At 40.5% G+C, this 18,247-nt stretch overlaps 1 protein-coding gene, 1 long non-coding RNA gene and 1 pseudogene across 2 annotated transcripts; 1 reads left to right on the plus strand and 2 right to left on the minus strand.

Annotated features, from left to right (window-relative positions):
- Nucleotides 1–298: 298 nt before the first annotated feature.
- Nucleotides 299–2,046, minus strand: LOC125314031 (F-box protein At5g03100-like). Its single transcript, XM_048275486.1, has 3 exons — nucleotides 1,177–2,046; nucleotides 968–1,042; nucleotides 299–511 (listed from the first exon to the last, which is right to left on the minus strand). The coding sequence occupies exons 1-3, from the start codon at nucleotides 2,044–2,046 to the stop codon at nucleotides 299–301; spliced, it is 1,158 nt and encodes a 385-aa protein (XP_048131443.1).
- An 11,800-nt stretch (nucleotides 2,047–13,846) lies between these two features.
- On the minus strand, nucleotides 13,847–15,831 carry LOC115729438 (annotated as a pseudogene).
- A 236-nt stretch (nucleotides 15,832–16,067) lies between these two features.
- LOC125314397 lies at nucleotides 16,068–17,595 on the plus strand. The gene is made up of 2 exons (XR_007197894.1): nucleotides 16,068–16,168; nucleotides 17,566–17,595. It is a non-coding gene; the product is annotated as an uncharacterized LOC125314397 (long non-coding RNA).
- The last annotated feature ends 652 nt before the right edge of the window (nucleotides 17,596–18,247 follow it).

An 18,247-nucleotide genomic window follows, 5' to 3' on the forward strand; every position in this document is an offset into this window, starting at 1 on the left:
AGATGAAGAATTGTTCATCCAAGTCAGAGAAGTTCGATCCAAACGAAATCACGGACTCGAAAAGTTGCACAACCAGAGAGAGAGAGAGAGCAATTTTTGTTCCATACCTTTCATGCAAATCTAGGGTGTAATCTAGGGGGGTAATGAGTACCTATGATTTTGCTTATGCTTGTATAACTCAAAAGAGAGACTATTGAAATGATAATTGACTATAATTTCAGCATTTCTAGAAGCTCTCAAACAGCCTTCTTGAAGCTAAATCACATCGTGAGTATCCCAGGGTCCATGACATCTTTAATCAGCACGGATTGTCTATCTTCTCCAATTCAACTGCCTCCTCGAGAAGAAACTTAGCTAAGGCACGCAAAAGTTTTGATTTCTCATCGTTGAATTCGAACCCGACAATTTCAACCCTTTTGAGCTGATTTGCCACACAAGGGAAATCCTTCCGTGAGCGCCCAAATTGCTTTTCAACAAAGTTGCAGAGCTTTGGAAAATCTTTTTTCCTAAACTGAAAACACACATCCACAGCAAATTAGGAGAAGCAATAACGTAGCAGTGACATTATTACCGAAAAAGATTGTAAAACAAACAAGCTTGTCTAATCTGGTAGAGCACGCTATAAGTTCTCACGGACCAAATGAATCAATGATCGCATCTTTGTTGCAAAGCAATCAACTTTTTTCCATGTAGCTCCAAACCATCCAAGCTTTTTTTCACATACCAATTCGCTTATGTCGCTTATGCAATAAAATGCAAACTGTGTGTAAATCATAAATGCCACACAACATCAGCTTCAAGATAAAAGATGCGAGGCTGACTACCGAAGCATATATGTCACTATGTCCAGAACAAAAATGGATTAATACCCTGGCATTATTGGATTTTGGATTGCATATGGCTAGCCTTTCTAGTAGTGGCGAACTCCGCAGCAAGAACGCAATCCCCTTAAGCTCGCTTTACAAACTGTAGTATACACCACAATATTTCGCCATCTCGATGACAGGTACGGCCGTCCCTTTATCCCCGTTCTTGATAGAACCTGGAAACAAGTTGAATTTGGAACCAAGTAGCAGAATAAGAAATGACCATTGAGGTTCATTTATGTCCGACATAACAGCAATATACGTCAATAACATACCCAGGAAGAAAGACCAAACAAAATCAACTCTGTACCTGAAGGCACCAGCTTCCGAATGTGATTTTCGTGGCATGTTGCAGCTTTAAAAGATGGGACTTAAAGTCGTGAGAAACGTACCAACGACGAGTTGGCTCGTTAAAGTTCAACTCTGCCTCTGCTAATGAAGATACTCCAATTAGGCTGGAGACAAATCCACCTGACAAATGCAATGAAAGCAGATTCGGAGCCGAAAGAATGAGCGACGAAGAAATATCCGCTTCAATCACCAACTCTCTTAGAGATCTTGAATCAATCCAGATGTTGCGAGCTTCGAGCCAGGAGGAACGCAACGTAAAAGATTCAAGAACAGGGCACCCCCTCATGATTTTCATAATCACATCTTTCTCCGAGGGAAAGTAAATGAAAATAACGTCGTGGGGGCACAATTTCTTAAGTGAAGGCCAGTGGATGGTAAAATCCGGTGGAAAAGTAGCCTTCGATATTCGCAAGCTAACCAGCGACGTGCAATCGCACATGAATTGTGGTACAACACGATTCGTGCCTCCAAAGACCAACGAAGCGTCCTCCACTTGGCGTGCCGCAGCAAAGTGGAACCACCGATCGAATTCAGGATGGACGTAAAAGTTCACATGGAACTTCTCTATCTTAGTGGAAGTGCAGAGACTCAGTGCTTTGCTGATCAAAGGAACGACAAGCCATGAGCGGAGAGAGACATCGATGTTCGGAGTGGAGTTCCAAGCCAAACGCCATTGCTTGGACAGCACGCTGGTCTTCACCAGGTCTTTGAAGGGCAAGAAGCAGAAGATATGGTAGATTATGACGTCGGGCAGGGGGCTGATGTTATTAACCTCCACCGCCTCTGGTGGAGCGGAGGAGAGATCGGGGTTGGCGTCTGGCAGCGCCATATCCTCGCCGAGAATGGATTTTGAGGGACTTGAAGGGTTTATGATGGTCGTTTCCACAGTACTGATTTGTTTTTCTGGAGATGGCGACTCACTAATGGCGGTGGAATTGGAAAGCTTTCGCGGGAAAGACATCATTCCCGAAATGGACTCATTCTCTTGTACAGGGCCAAAAGAGGACGATGAAAAGAAACCAAACTAGGTTTCTCAATTTGCCTAGTCTGTTTTTTGGGAGGAGCAAGGGCATCGTGTTTTTCATTTTTCCCAAAAATGAAAGATGAGAACAAAAAAAAAAAAAAAATTTGTTCTAATAACATATTTGAAGTAGAAATTTTCACCCATTATCAAACGAATTTCTATTTCAGAAGCTGAAATTTCAAGTCATTATCAAACGAATTTCTATTTCAAAAGCTGGAATTTATGTCGGTTATCAAACGCATTTTTCAATCAGAAATCAACTTCTGAAGTAGAAATTGAAAAATCAACTTCTGCTCAAAAGTAAAAGTAGAAAAACCAACTTCTTGCTAGAAGCCATTCTCGGTTGGAGAAGTGTTTTCATGCGCACCCTTAGTGGATTGACAGAGAAGCCAAATCAAGTCACGCAAATCTACACAATTCAGATTTCGAATATCATCTGTCACGAGATTTGTTTTGTAGCTTTGTTTTAGGAGCATCATTGTGGGGTTATTTTGATAAATGAATCCAAATAATGGCATAAAAATTATTTTTTATCTTTTGAGAAATTTTGCGAAAAGGGTATGATATTTAGAATGATTGTGTTTTTTTTTTTTTGGGAAAAAAAAAGAGTTACACGCGTATTTAAGACCCTCTAAATTAATTTTTTTTGTCGATTATTTAGTATATGGTTTTGCTTTTCATCTTATATAAGGCAAGAATGTTATTGAAATTCCTGGGCCGAATTGTGAAGGTGAAAGATCCTTTAAATTTGCTTTGCACCAAAGAGAAATTGAAGAATTTTCTCCTTAAATGAAACTTATAAGTCAAGACTAGTTAGTATTATTAGGGGAACGAAATCTTATCCCAAAAGGTCCTAATTGGTATTCAATGAATCATCTACGCCAAAATAGTTTTAATTTCAAAAAAAAAATTTGAAATTGATATCCTGTGATAAATTTGCTCTAAAGTAATTTTGGGGAAAAAAAACAATAAGTCTAGGGAATAGTAAATTTGGGTTAAGGGTATGGTATCCGTTTGAGATTTTTCATGAGATGAAAGGTAGTTGGGGTATATGTGTTATGGTTTCGAGTTTAGAAACTTTTGCCGGATGAAAATTATTTTGAATTAAATGTATCATGAGGCATCAATTTGGAATTTTTAATGGTCTTAAACCTATTATTAAAAAAAATTGGCAATGTTGGATGGATGCCTCCTAATATCGAGCAAAAACCAATTAAAAAGTAAACTTTACATGTTTTATGATTTCAAAGGATGGTGTATAATTATCATTTGAATCGATTATGGGTAATATTGGCACACATGGTAACACTTCTAGGGTTGAATTTCTGCTCCAAAAGTGCTTCTGTAGCAAAAATCCGTTTGGCAATTCAATTTCTAAAGCATAAATCAGTTTTGTTAAGTAAAATTTCATTTCTACTTTTGAAGAAAATTTCTATATCTGAAGTTGTTTTTAAGCCAATTGCAGAAGCTAAAAAAAGTTACATGTCTTTAAGAAGTAGAAATTTCTCAACATCGATATATGTCTCATTTTAGCCTCTTTCATTTTTAGCGCCTCTCTCCTAATCATGTCTCCATCGTCGCCGCCCGTCGCCACGACCACCGTCAGTAGCCATCACCCGTTATTGATCGCCCAGGCCACCACCAGCCCCCCCGACCACCGCCACCCGATGCTCAACGACCGTCATTGCCCCCCGCTATCGCTTATCGACGACCACCGCCTACCACCACTTTCGGGTGACCTTCTCCAGCCCTCGGAATAAAAAATAATTAATAATATATTTTTTAATAATAATAATTACTTTTAAAGAAATTCAAAATATTTAAAATGAAGTAAAAATTTTTCGGCCGCCGACAATAATTTTTTCATAGAATATTTTGTGTTAATAATATTCTAGAAGTAGAAATTTTCAACCGTTACCAAATAAATTTCTGTTCCGTAAGTAGAAATCGTTGTCCCGCTATCAAACTATTTTCTATAATCAAAAACTAACTTCTAGAGCGTAAGTAGATTAACTTATCTTCGGAAGGAAAAGTACAAAAATCAACTTTTGGTCAGTAGTTGATTTTTGAAGCATAAGTATTGCCATGCGCGCCCATAAGGAGAGAGAGGGTTCATATATAGAGTAAGCCTTCTTTGAAATTCCAAATCTATTAGCATCGGTAGATTTGGTGGGAAAAGACACTCAATTTATACTGCAAACTAGATATATATATATATATATATATATATATATATATATATATGAGAGAGAGATAGATAGATAGATAGATTTTCAAGGTACCACATAGGGTTTTGTTTATTTAATATCCATGTTTAGCTTTCTAAGAGCCTTTAAAAACTTACTTTTGTTATCGTTCCCTACCTGTTCTTATTGCGTATATGCATAATTTAATGTGCATCAAAGAAATTGCTTCTATTCATCTATTGTTACTAGGAAGGGGGCACATGTTGCTTGTGTGCAAAAAAAAAAATAGAAACTTGTAAGGTTTTGCAAAGTCATATTATTCTGAAATCTTTGAATTATTATTGATGGAACGCGATATTGACAAAATACGAAGAAATTTTACACATATATATGGTAAGAAAAGATACTTAAAAAAAATGTGACTTTCTAAGAGAGATTTGGGAAGGGTCTGTTTGACTATAAAAAAAAAAAGCAGCAATTGCGACACGGATAATCGAATTCGCCGTGTTCCAAAAGACACGAAAAAATTTCTTGAGCAGCCAATCAAACCTTCAAAAGTGTTACGCCCCGACTCTCGAGTATGCGGCATCCCTACCAAATCGCCTCGGGTCATAAAAGATAACGTCCTAGGTACACTATCGACCTATGATACCATAATACGCAAGCGGAAACGTATACACTCCCATTCAAACAAATATGACAGGGATATCAACTAGGAACATCCATAACAGTCAAATACCAAAATACAATTGTCGATACCATATCAAAAGTAAATGGTAATTAATCCTACAGAGCTATTGTCATATACAACCCCACTTTTCGGGGCAGCTCTCTAAGACCAACAAAAGGGTAAGGGGTCGAGCGGGGTTAACATCACTTCTATTCCTAAAGAAGCTACATCACCGTGGCCTTCAGCCTCAACTCCAAAAAAAAAGACCTTAAACTCCATCATTTCAAACCTGAAAAAGGTTAACCACTACGAGGTGAGATAAATCTCGGTGAGTCAATGCCTAAGCCCGGCTAGGATGTTGATTCGTCCGGAAGATTCTATTGATCAATCGTAGACCATGGAATACATGTATGCCAACCACAAGTAACTTACCGGGCAGGAGGTCATGCATAATGCAATGTGGACGTAGTGTATGATCATGTTGATTCAACTCAACAGTCAAATTCTCAAATACTCATAATGCAGCTCAACATCGGTTGGACCTTGGACACCATACAAGTCTAGTTATTAACGATGATTTTGTATGATCAAGGCAAATAGATCCGTACAACATAATGTCGGAATCTATTAGTACGATCCATGCCACACAATGCTATGGTCGTCATCCGGTAACCCAGGCATCGTCCCATAACCTCTCGGGGATGGCAACTACAAATGGTAACGCAATACCTCAAGTAGACATTTCATTATGGAGCATCGATTTATCACAAGCTGCGACCGACATCCAACGTCCATGACGCAACATAGAAAGTCGGGCAACCGATGAGTCGTGAGGTTCATGCCATAGGCACGATACGAACTCGACAAGCCATGCATCATCATCCCATCATATGACCAATCAACTCATCCAGCAACTATCTCATTCTTAACTTTGAATTTAGCCGGATGCTCACACAATTATGGGAAAAAGTATACTAGAAGTGCCATAACTTTTGTATGGCGTTCACTTGAGTGCCATAACTTTCAAAAATCGTTTACTTGAGTGTCATGTTGACATGGTAGCCGGAAAAGCTGACGTGGCACGCTAGAAAAGTTACTGTAACACGCCAGAAAGTTGACGTGGCACGCCGAAAAAGTTATTGTAGCACGCCGGAAAGCTGACATGGCACGCCGAAAAAGTTACTGCAGCACACCGGAAAAGTTACTGCAGCACGCCGGAAAACCGACATGGCACGCTAGAAAAGTTCTTGTAGCACTCAAGTAAACGATTTTGCTCCAACGTAGCACCCAAGTGAATAATTTTTGAAAGTTATGGCACTTAAGTAAACGTTTTGAAAGTTATGGTACTCAAGTGAACGCCGTACACAAGTTATGGCACTTCTAGTGTACTTTTCCCTATAATTATGCTCAAAGACTTGGCTCTTGCCATTTTCATGCTCAATGCATTTTGGGACATTCAAGATCATATGAATGTATAGTGCCAATTAAAAGGTCTAGCTAACCAAATAGAGTCAATACAACTCAAATGAGCATCCAAGCGATTCTCGGTCGTTCGTAGCACATAATTGCATAACCGAGCCAATTAATCAAATAACGCAAATAGCCAATTCATTGTCAAATGAATCACTTTGAGGACCAACTTCATTCTTATCAAGGTGCCCAAAAATCAATCAGTCACATTCTAAGCAATTATAACCGACTAACCTCCTCGATTAGGGCCATTTAGCCTAAATTCAATTCTAACCTAAACCGACCCAAGTCTATCTACCCAAACACCTAGATGATCTAATCACACTAATTCTGAACGTAATTAGCAACTTAACTAGGGATTAGAGGTCAACTCACCGTCGGTTGGTGTCAAAACAACAATTTATGATCCTCTATGGTTCTCGGGTTCCAAACCGAGATTCGATGAACAACGAGCGTCGATGCGACCAAACAATGGCTATTCCTCCAAGTCGAGACCTAATAGAGAATCACACAGGTCGACGAGGTCATGTCGAAACTCGTTTGAGTCACAATCAGCAATAATTAGTCTAAGCAGAACCGAAACGGACTAAGAACAGAAATTGTTCTTACCGAACCAGGGCTGTTCGGGCCTCTACAGCCCACAACGAAGCTTGGAAATGATCTAAGGGCGTCTTAAGAGGTCAAGGGAGGTGTCGGGGGTGTGTGGTGGTCCGTGGAGGTCGGCAAAGGGCGAAGCAGTCCAATTTTCGCAAAACCGGGCACATTGAGCAGTCCGAACGGCAACGTGTACAGTTTAAAATTCCGAAACTGATCTGGGGATTTTCTTTAGCTGGTAATGTCGAAGAGAGGTAGAGGAAGGTGCGTACAAAATTTGAGGTGGTTTTGGGTCCGTTTGTTATGCGAACGAGCCTTGTTTCTCCAAGTCAGACTTTGAAAACTACACTGTACAGCAACAGGGCAGGGGCGGTTTTGGGCTGTAGTGCAAAATTTTGGGACTTCAGACGGCTATACGACGGTGCAGGGTGGTCGAGGATAGTCTGGAGGACGCTGTGGTGGTCGAAGGTGGTCGGGACAGCAAGCAGATGCGGCGACAGTGACAGAAAGAGAAGCTAGAGCAGCTGTAGAAGCAGAGCAAGGCGTTGGCCAGAACAGGGGAGGCGACACAGCTTAGGTTTGAGGGCTGTTCGGGGTTCCAATGGCGTCGGGGCTTCGTGGAGTGGTCGATGAGGGTCTAAGGGAGTGTCCAGGAGTGTGTGGTGGTTAGATATGGGCGGAGAAAGGCAGCAGAGTGGCGGACAACTGGTGAGGAAAGAACCGAGCGAAACATGGTAGACTGGGGCAATGGATGTTTCGACTCCTCCGGTGGTTCTATGGCGGCTTCCAACAATCAGAGGTGGGGGCTGGAGGTCAGAGGAAGACTAAGGTGGTTGGAGGACGTGGTGGTGGTGGCTGATGATGCATGAAAGCCGTTGGAACAATGACGGACATGGTAGGACAGAGCAGGGGCTGTTGCGAGACTTCCAGCCTCTCGCAGATGTTCTGAGCTCAACGGTAGCCGGCGGTGGATGTGTGGTGGTCTGAGGTGGTGGTGACGAGGTGGTAAAGTAGTGGCAGCGATGAGGGTGGCTGTAGCGTGGTGGTTTTTGCATGAAAACAGAAGAAAAGGAAGAAGAAGGGCAGAGTCGGTTGTGGGAAAAAGTAGCATAAAGAGGAAGAGAGGTGGGGAAAGAGAGAGAAGAAGAAGAGGGGTGGTGGTAGTTGCTGCCTCTGACTAAGAGAGAAAGAGATAAGAGTGGGCCCCAGTTTATTTATTTTCTTGTCTTGGCATTCATGAAGATTTAGGGGTAAAATTGTCATTTCCTAAAATTTCAGGAACATTTTTGTCAATTGTCTTCCTAAGGGCACTCTTGTCATCTGGCCATTCTAAGAAGGGCGATTTCATCCAATCCCATCTTAGTTGGGCTAGAATAAGACTTAGATAAAGAAATTTCGAATTCTAAAACAAAGCGATTGATCGATCGACCCCTAAACTAATACGATCGATGATTCAAGAAATTAGGAATTTCCATAGCCAGATTTCCATGAATTCAATTTCAAACAATAGATTGCAGTCCACAAACATCCCGTAAACTATATTCTATCACCAAAAGGGTTCAAATTTTTCAGGGCGTCACAAAAAGAGCTTCTCGGATTAAAATGATCAATTTGCCTTCCGTTATAATGGCTTCGAATTTCAATTCTTCTCAACTTTTAGCACCTTATTGTACTAACTTGTTACTCTATCCGGGTTATAAATGTTCCTACTTATGTAATTTCGTGAGAGCTATCAAACATGCTTGCCACGACGTGCTCTAAACGAGAAAGATAATGAGTCAATGAAAACTTCTGAAGCCAAGCAAGTCGAAAAAAAAAAAAAAACCGAACGGGAAGCAATTCAAGGGTGAAGGATTAATGTATTTCTCGAACATCTAATCGGATAATATTTGGGACCACTCAAAAAATGGAAAAAAAATTCAAGAAGATGAGATTATAGCCAACTAATCTTCTGTCATTAGGACTAATCATTTAATTAATTTGCGATGCCAATATGTTTTAAAGTCCTCCCATAAAAAGAATATATTTATATGCACACCCACAAGCAGTTTTTCTTTTTTCTTTTTTTTGTTTGGGGGTCAGACACCCGCAAGCGGTTCACCAACTCATATAATCGGAGACAATCGGGGCCCACATTTTGCCTTAGAGGCTGGGATGGGCCGGGTGGCTGGGGCTGAGAAGGCGTGGTCCGACCGATTACTAAATCAAGCGAAATAAGCATTCTAGATGTCGATGGATTTCATCTTCTAATTGCAAAGAACAGAAGCATCACAATAGAAAAGTTATTTACCTATCACAAAAAAAAAATTATTGTTATCTTCCAATTGATTAGCATATTCCCTTTTAATGTATACTACTGTTTCTGGACCCATGCACGACGTGGCTTGATGTCTAGTTTATGATATAACAATGGACTCACTCGATTAGGTGAATTTATTTTAATTATTAGTGAGTATAAGTTATTTAGTAGTACTAGAAAAGAGAAAAGAAATTCATTGTGAGAAAATTGTGGAAAAAAAATGAATAAATGTTCGAATGATTAGGTCTATGAAAGAACAATGGAATTAGAAAGCTATTTGGTAAGAAAGATTTAGGTGTAAATTGTAATTATTGAAATTTACGTAATCACCTTGCTCATTATTGTGATCATATTTGGACAATGATTTTTTTTTTTAAGCAAAATTTCAATCGAACCCTACCAATCTGAAAACCTGCCACAAGGAAAATTTAAACGGAAACGAAATTGATACTACTTTTTAGCCGGTTCGATTTAATTTATCCACTTTTTCTTGTCGGAGATTTATCCAGTTGCGAATTATTATGAATACCTCTGGTTCTTCAATATGGAGGACGAATTCAATCTATTTCGTCCAAATTAAGAAAATTCATCTCCTTAAAATCCGAACGGGACAAATAAGATGTTGAATACAGTCCAACCTAGTTATTCGAGCGTCGCAGGGATTGCTCAGGAGCTCGGCCATGGCCAAGTAGCAATTTTTCTCCTCACTCTCCTCTCTCTGGTTCTCTTTTTTTCTTTTTCTTTTTTCTTCCCGCTCCAAGCTCCCTTGAATGAGAAAACACTTGTGGGAGGCACCACCTTCTTAACTTGAGTTGAGATTATTTCTTTTGATCTAATCTAGGAATATTTTACAATGTTCATATAATTTTTTTCTTTGCTCGTTGTTGATGCTCTTCTTCGCTTGTTGGGTGTATTTCCCACTTTCATTGTTTAAAAATCAACATGCTACTGCAAATCCTCCGGATCAAGAAGTCCGACAAAATCAAGGAGGAATACGGTGAGTTCCTACTGCCTTGGAAGCACTTATAAAACTTCTCTTGAGTTTCGAAAGCTCTCATTTCCGCTTCTAAATCTAAATCTTGGAGCTCTTCTTTCCCTATCTAGATCTAGATCTGGAAGTTCATTAAAGGCGCCTATGTGCTCATCTTACCTCTCCTAATCTAAATCTAGATCTTAGATCTAGATCTTAGAGCTTGTTCATCCTATTTTTAGCGTCTTTGTACATAGTGTTGACGACGCTAAACATGGGCGCACACCACCCACTGCACAAAGCAAATCTACTGGAGATAGGGATTACAATGTGTGCTCACTGATGACAATGCGAGATTCGTTAATAATGCGAGATTCGATTTGATGCTGAGAGAGTTTCATTCTTTTAGATGAGAATATGCACTCCCAATTAGTAGGAGTGTCACTTGGAGTAACCACAAGTCCCTGTCCATATGCGGCACGGGGATCACGGATAAGGTGATGCATGAAATCTTGAAGGGTAGCCCGGTTCTCGAGTATCTTAGGTAGGAGGAATGCTGTAGTTTGAAGCAAAACATCAAGCTTTGTTCGAGATGTTTGGGGGAAATTGTGGTCGATCACTGCTTTTGGTATGCACTTGATGAGGGTTTCCCATTGGAGAGTTGGAGCCCTCTTTTGCTATCGCCGCATTCGAGAGGGTTCGTTCGGTATGATGAGGCAGCTAGTAATTGAAGCCTCATCCTTGACTGAAGCTGAGTTGAAGTTCTCTATGACAAGGCGAACTAATTGTTCTATTCAGAATTGGTTAAGAGTCTTACAGAGGGTACTGCAGCCTGGTTGAGGGACTGCTTCAGAAGCTATAGAACGTGACTGAGCTTTTGATTGGTAATTGATGCCTTCGGGTGAGCAAATTGTTTAATTCAACCAATTCGGGTTCATACTTACGAGCAGTTGATGGTCCCTCTTCTTGGAGTTGAGTAAGTTCATACTAAATTTTATCACACTGGAATCTGGTTCACATGGTTTGCTACTCTGCATGATGTCTAGTGCTGCAAATGTACATTGTGCCTCCAAAATAGCTACCAAAAGACCAAGGAGAAAAATAGCAGGTGTGGGTCAGTCTATATCTTCTCAGTAGTGAATAATCATGATTCCAAAAGGTGATAGTAATTCTTACATGTCGCCTCTTCATTGTTGGATGTGCTTAGGTTATATCACTTGCGGCAGAGTTGAAGGTGTGCCATTTTCTTTCCCTAATTGCAAGCCTCTATGCGACGCAGGTCTTGATATCCTATCGTGGAGTCCGGTGGCCCTCCTGAAAGCCAATGATGATATGATTGAACTGTATCACTTCACCTGAAACAGGCCTACTTCATCTGTTAATGAGGGCTTCATAAATATTTGAACTTGTTCACTGGCTGTAGCCCGTTTATTAGTGCTTCCCACTGTTCGCTCATGCATCCGACTATAAGCATTTTGCTGAAAAAAAACACCCAGGACCTTTATTTTCCCCAATTTCTCCCGCCACAGTATTGGAACTCGCCGTCATGTCCTCGAGCAGCCGTCCGTCGTCCATTGTCATCAGTCGGGTCATTGTCGAGTCTTGTGTCTGTCCCTGTTTGCCCCTTGGAGCAATGCTGATGCAATGAGCGGAATCACCAGCCGGTCACCCCAAATCTGGGTCGCCAAAGGCAGGAAACACCGGTTTGGGTTCCACGACATGGGATTTGACGTCTAGAACTCATCCAAAACGATAGAAATAGAGAGTGAGTTGTGTGCTCGATTGTTGCGGAGGCTGGTCAATGGCAAGCGGCAAAGGTTTTGCGGGATAATTATAAAAAAAAAGTCTTAAATTTATATCATTTATGCTAATTCAATCCTAAATGTTTTTAATTTGGGCAATTTAGTCATAATTTTTTTGAAGATTTGCTAATTTAGTACTAAACATTTTAATAATCAACGTAGTCCCTTTGATTAACTTTGGTTATGAATCATTGATACAAAAGCCCCAATCGGTGCTGTCCGTCCTATGTGGCATAGTCGGAGCAAACTTTGAATTTTTTTTTTTATTTTAACCGTTTTTTATTTATGATTTTATGTTCTTTCTTTTTTCTAGGCGAGTGTTGCAGAGCATTTGTCAGCCCGAGCTAGGGTGGTAACGCTCGCCGCATTGAGCGAGGGCTCACAATACACTTGTTGTGGCCGATGAGGGCGTCGTGAGCCCTCTCCCAAGACCTCGCGGGACACAGTGGGTGCTGCGAGGGTGGTGGAGGGTGCTCATTGGCCGATCGACCCGCTAGCTCGGTTTAAAAAAAAAAGCATAAAGAAATCTATAAATAGTTAATTGGCTTATGACATCTTTGCGAGAAGAAAGCTAATTAATCTCCTTTTTCGAACTTGAAGGAGTCTAAAAGAAATCATTACCATTTTGCAATGTGAACTTTGAATCAATATATGAATAGGGCGGTAAAATATGGCAGATGTTGCTACACTTTTTTTCTTTTTTTAGTTCAAACAGGTCACTCCGTCTTCACTTTGGACGGTTGTGGTGGATTACTCCAAGGGACAATCGGGAATTTGAACACGTCAATGGTATAGCGGGGAGCCGGGAGATCGGTTGAGTAGCGTTGACTGTCGCCACTTTTAAAGTCCCGACCGGAGGGTTTTGTAGAAACCTGAAGAGGACGTCTCCCAAGGTGGCTCCGGTGGCCATTGAGAGGGCGGCAGTGGCGACGCCGGGACGAATTTTCGTGTCAGTTGTCATCTCCACCAAATTATGTTAATGACATGTGGAACTCCAGTGTGCAAATTAAAATCCCACTGTACAAAGTGCACAAGTGTAAAGATCAAAACCATAATTGTTACTTCAAAAACAAAGATTAGGCAAACCAACAAAACAGTCATTGGATGAAATACTTGACCATCCGAATCAAACGTACTTTAGGCAACATGAGGTTCAATAATACATGAATGGCGGAAAAGCTGGTCACATTATGTTATAATATCACAGTCTCTACTACCGCTATTTTAATTCTTCATCCTCACTTTAAATCACTATGCATTATTTCACTTGGGAGATTAGATTTTCACTGAAATCTTTAGAAATAATTGGAAGCTGATAGCTACCCTAATTCACAACTTTCAGACCTTTACCCCGTATACGAGTCATGGAGACGGCTTATATGCTAAATTCTACGGACACGGCATATCACTAATAGTTCTATTAATATTCATGCTCAACACAAAAGGCAAGGTGGTGTTAATGAACAGATGAAATTAGAAGGGGCACCCAGGTATCCAAATTCACAGTAGAAAATGCAAGTTCCGTTGTAGAATCATCAGAATCAAGAAATATGTTGAACTTACTCATCTCAATCGAAACTGCGGGGAGAGATTATTGAGGAAAAACAGACTTAAAATGATGTTAGACACGAAGTGCTTACTTATAAATGAACAAATTGGGTAATTTCTTAGATGAAATACTTGACCATCTGAATTTCTTTCTGCTTGAAGCCACACTTCTCATAGAATGCTTTATTCTCATTTCTGCAATCAAGAATCACCTTTTAGCAACCCACAGATCGGGCATGATCAGTGAGAAAAGAAAGAACCTTCTTGCCTAAGTGCATCCCCCTAGAATCACGATCGACGACCACGTCTTCATTATGCCCAACCTTGCCACAATTCCTTATAAACTTCTTCTCGATGAACACACTTCCAGTAGCGACTATCTTTCCACAACTAGTATCCTCTATCACACAAATCACATGGTCATCGCCTAGAGAGTTGAGCTCTTGGAACTGCTTTTGGAAATCCTCATCGGAGATAGGATCGCAAACCGTCAGTTGCTGCAGTAGCTCTACAAACCCTTTGCTTTTGTCGGAGATCTCTAGTTTCCGAACTTAAAGATTACATGCTTCATTTAGTGGGACCCCAGTCTGCATTTCCTGAGATGAGGCTTCTGTTTACACCAACTTCATTCACATCGACAAGGAGAGAATTAGAGTTCATAGGGTCAAAGAAAAGAACATGGCACGCATATAGAAGCTCCAACATGTTATTAAAGGTAAATCACACATAAGACACATAGCATTTCTCTATCTAAGCAAGCCACCTTGCACAGACTTGTAGTGGCCAAATCTGCTGAGCTCTAAATCATAAAGCAAAAGATAAATGCAAGTCACTTTTCGGCCTTCTTCTATCAAGCTAATATTAATGCAAATGCGATATCAGTTACTTCCTAGTGAGTCTATTCACAAAAGATAAAAACAAGAGGAGGAGGAGGAGAAAAACTTGCTAATGAGGCTAAATTAGTATCTACGTACACAATACAAAGAGGAAAAAGAAGCAGTTCTATGGAGTCCTCTGTTTACAGAGTGATAGTCTCACTTTAAATTACAAACTTAGAAAGCAGAATCGAAGAACCTATCTATAGCCTGGCAACAATTACGGCTGAAAAAGAGAGAACGATGAACAAGTTTCCTTGGCTTTGTCATTTATCAAAACAGCTCATTAAAGCTTCAAATAAAATTCCAACTAAGAAAATTCCATTAGTTGCTTTCTTTGGTGCACAGTAGGTATCTGTAACGAAGTTTGGTGTTAATACACGACACCATTCTCAATTGATACATTGGAAAACAACATCTGCGGTGCTTATTAGTCAAAAACTCACAAATGGAGTAGTTCTTTCTCAAAGCATAAAATATCTCAAAAGATTTTTCTTACCTGCACTTAATTCATGTCAAGGATGTGGCAGATAATCCTATGAAATATACACTCCAGATAAGCCATAGAATACTATCTTGACACTGGCTGCATATTTTGGACACAATGCCGATGATGACCACACAACAACAGGAGCAGCTCTTGCCAACACTCATTAAGTTATTTGCTGGCAGTCGTAAATGCCAATAGAATTCTTACAGGCAAAAGGGAAAAAAGAAGTTCAGAGCGATGTTGAGGAAACATTTACTGCTAATTGTCGCAAATGCTGCTAAAGACATCCAAAAATGCCAGCAAAAGTTCTCTTTAGAGGCATTTGAGAGTGGCATTTGCAAATTACGCGATCTGTATTTCCTGTAGCAAAAATTGTAAGTGCCAGAGAAAAAGTCCCCACAAATAGTCCCCGAAAACATTGCTTCACCGCGAATTAACTCTGCTTAAAACTGTGAGGTTGAGACAGAGAGCCAGATTACGAAGTTTGCAACAACTCATTAAAGACGCACCCAACTCCTAAACAGCCCAAACAGTATCAAAAGATTCAACCCAAAAAGCAGAAGAAATGGATGGATTACAAAAGCTTCATATCAACTCATGCATCGTTGCCAGATGCCATAGCAATCTCGGAGAGAGTACACGAGACTGTCCTGCGCTTTTTCTAGAGTGTGATTGAGCCTAGCCATCGCGTACTTCTAATCTACGCTAGCGAAGAAGTCCAGGGGCATAAAGCTTATCAAAATCAGTGGAAATTCCCAGAATCGAACGACCCCCAACACTGTCTTGCGCTTTCAATTCAGGAGGAGCAAAAAAGGAATTTCAGTTTAGGTCGCACTCCGCGAGGCGACGGTGGTGGAGAGGAGGGTGGTGAAGGCGGAAAGTTCCACGAAGGTGGAGAGGAGATGTCTGGTGTTCAGTCGGCGCAATCCCCTCCCGTGAAGTGAGTCCTCCCTTATCTCCTTAGCGTCACCTTTTCCGCACTTCCTTTTGATTCGTGCGAAGACCGGGCTGAAATTGGATCGGGTAACCCTCTATACGTCTCGTTACTTGCGTAGTTGTCTCTCTGTCCGTGGCCGGTGTGATGTTCTTATGTCGATATCCAACAATTCTTGGCCGTTGTGATGATATTGCTGAAAGTTGTCCGCACGACTGTCAGTGGAATTTGCGGGGCGTTCATCCGGACGCACTGCAAGGCGCGAGCCCTGTGAATGAAGTCAGATTGGTGGGATGAATTATGTCAAGTCACTCGCTGTTCGGTTGTGGCGAATGATCAAAATGAAAGTCCGGAACGGCATGAATATAGAGATGCGCATCTTGTTGCTGGGGGATTGTGAAGGCTTCAGATGGTTTCAGACCCAATACATACTCTTGGGAGATTGGTTTCTCTGTAGAAAAAGTGAACTTCATTCATCGAGATGTTGAACACACGCACACACACATACATCCAAAATCCCAGTTCACGGGTTTTAGACAAGTCGGGCATAACTCGCATCTACTAATGTCATGAGCAACCGTTGGCAGCCACTGCAGCAAAGTTCTCTCATGTTCGTTAGCTCTCTTGCATCATTTTTTTTATCTTTGAAATTGATTATATTGTTACCTTTTGTCTGTAACATCACTTGCTGTTTATTTTATCTTATAGACTACGAAACTGTTCTGTGAGATATCTTTCGGTGATAGTGCATTTCATGTGAGATGATGAGTTTAGAGTTTGGTTTAGATTGTAGTCATGTGCATGCTCAGATTACTAGATCCTAAGATCCCGGTGTTGTCAATATGCAATTAGTCTCATGTCAATTTGCTGTTAGTTTAAATCTTAAACCGTAGACATTGGGTGTTATATTGTCAGCATTTTATTGAGTGGTTAATCTCAACGTTGGAAGGCTTTCTGGCTGTAAAGTTCCTCTGGGGTCAAAAGGATTGGCAGTCGTATCCTTATGCTCTCAGTATTAATCCTACTCGTTGAACTTTAAATTGATTAAATATCAGCGTGTCCTCATGAACTTGTAGAGAAGTAATATCTTGCTGAAATACGATGGAAATAATTTACTTAAAGCGTACGAATTTGTATAGTTAAAATATTAGGCTTAGTGAATTGATTGATGTTGCGAATTTTAGTCAGGACTGGTTGTGGTTCACGTATGCATGTTTACAAAAGCAGGAAATATTGATTGCTATGACTAGATCAAATTCACATTCAAGCAACCCTCGCTTATCGTAATATCATGTATCTCATCTCATAATAACACATATCCTGTGTTGTCTTCACAAGGTCCCATTTGATACTGTATGAGTTGTGACTTCTCTGGTCAATAGACAAAGCTGTTTATTTTTGGTTTCTCAATAACATCGGAGTAGTATGAAGTTGCTGGAGACAGGAGTTAATGAATGATTCTGATGATGGTTCTTTCCGTTTCCAGATCCACAAAGCGGAGCAAGAGATATCCATATGACACAAAAATGTCATTGATCAAGCGCATAACTCCATTTTTTGCTGCTTGGATTCGAGAGAACCGTAGGCTTTTGAGCTCTTCTGCTTCTGCACTTCATGAAGCTTCTTCCTCTCCATTGACATCTCCTGATGACATACACCGGACTGACAGTTGCATTCAGGTATTTTTATCTCAATATTGTACCGATGGGCTCCAAAAGAGTGATTATGTAAAGCTTAGATGTGGTTGACACCGATTGAGGACCTATTTTCATTGGCTTCAGATTAGATCCCTATGCTTTCTGAATTCTGTAGTTTCAACTGGGTGCGGAGGTAAATGGATTTCTCGGTGACACTTCAAAGAATTCACCAACTCTGCGTTGTAGCAATAGGATAGTCCTCATATCAAATCAGCACCAGAAGCTCCTCATAGTATTCATATCGGGAAAAGCGATGGTATCCCAGAATTATAGTATTCCTTTTACTCCCTCCATGTTAGATCTCATATCATCTCTCTCATGGGATTTGCTTGAAGAGAGTTGGTGAAGTTTAGTAGTTGTTTTTCTTTTTAAGATTTTCAGACATCGGAAAGTGAAGCAAGGCACAAGTTAACTTTAAAAGTTAATTTTTAAAAGTGGGGCCACTTGATTATGTTTTATAACGGGTGAAGC

The sequence above is a fragment of the Rhodamnia argentea genome, chromosome 3, assembly GCF_020921035.1.
Source record: "Rhodamnia argentea isolate NSW1041297 chromosome 3, ASM2092103v1, whole genome shotgun sequence".
NCBI lineage: Eukaryota > Viridiplantae > Streptophyta > Magnoliopsida > Myrtales > Myrtaceae > Rhodamnia > Rhodamnia argentea.

Coding starts and splice junctions, on each gene's coding strand:
- LOC125314031 (XM_048275486.1), bottom strand. CDS start 2,046: ATGGCGCTGCCAGACGCCAACCCCGATCTCTCCTCCGCTCCACCAGAG. Junction 1,043..1,176: donor TCGGAAGCTGGTGCCTTCAG/GTACAGAGTTGA, acceptor ACTTGTTTCCAG/GTTCTATCAAGAACGGGGAT. Junction 512..967: donor ATATTGTGGTGTATACTACA/GTTTGTAAAGCG, acceptor GTGTGTTTTCAG/TTTAGGAAAAAAGATTTTCC.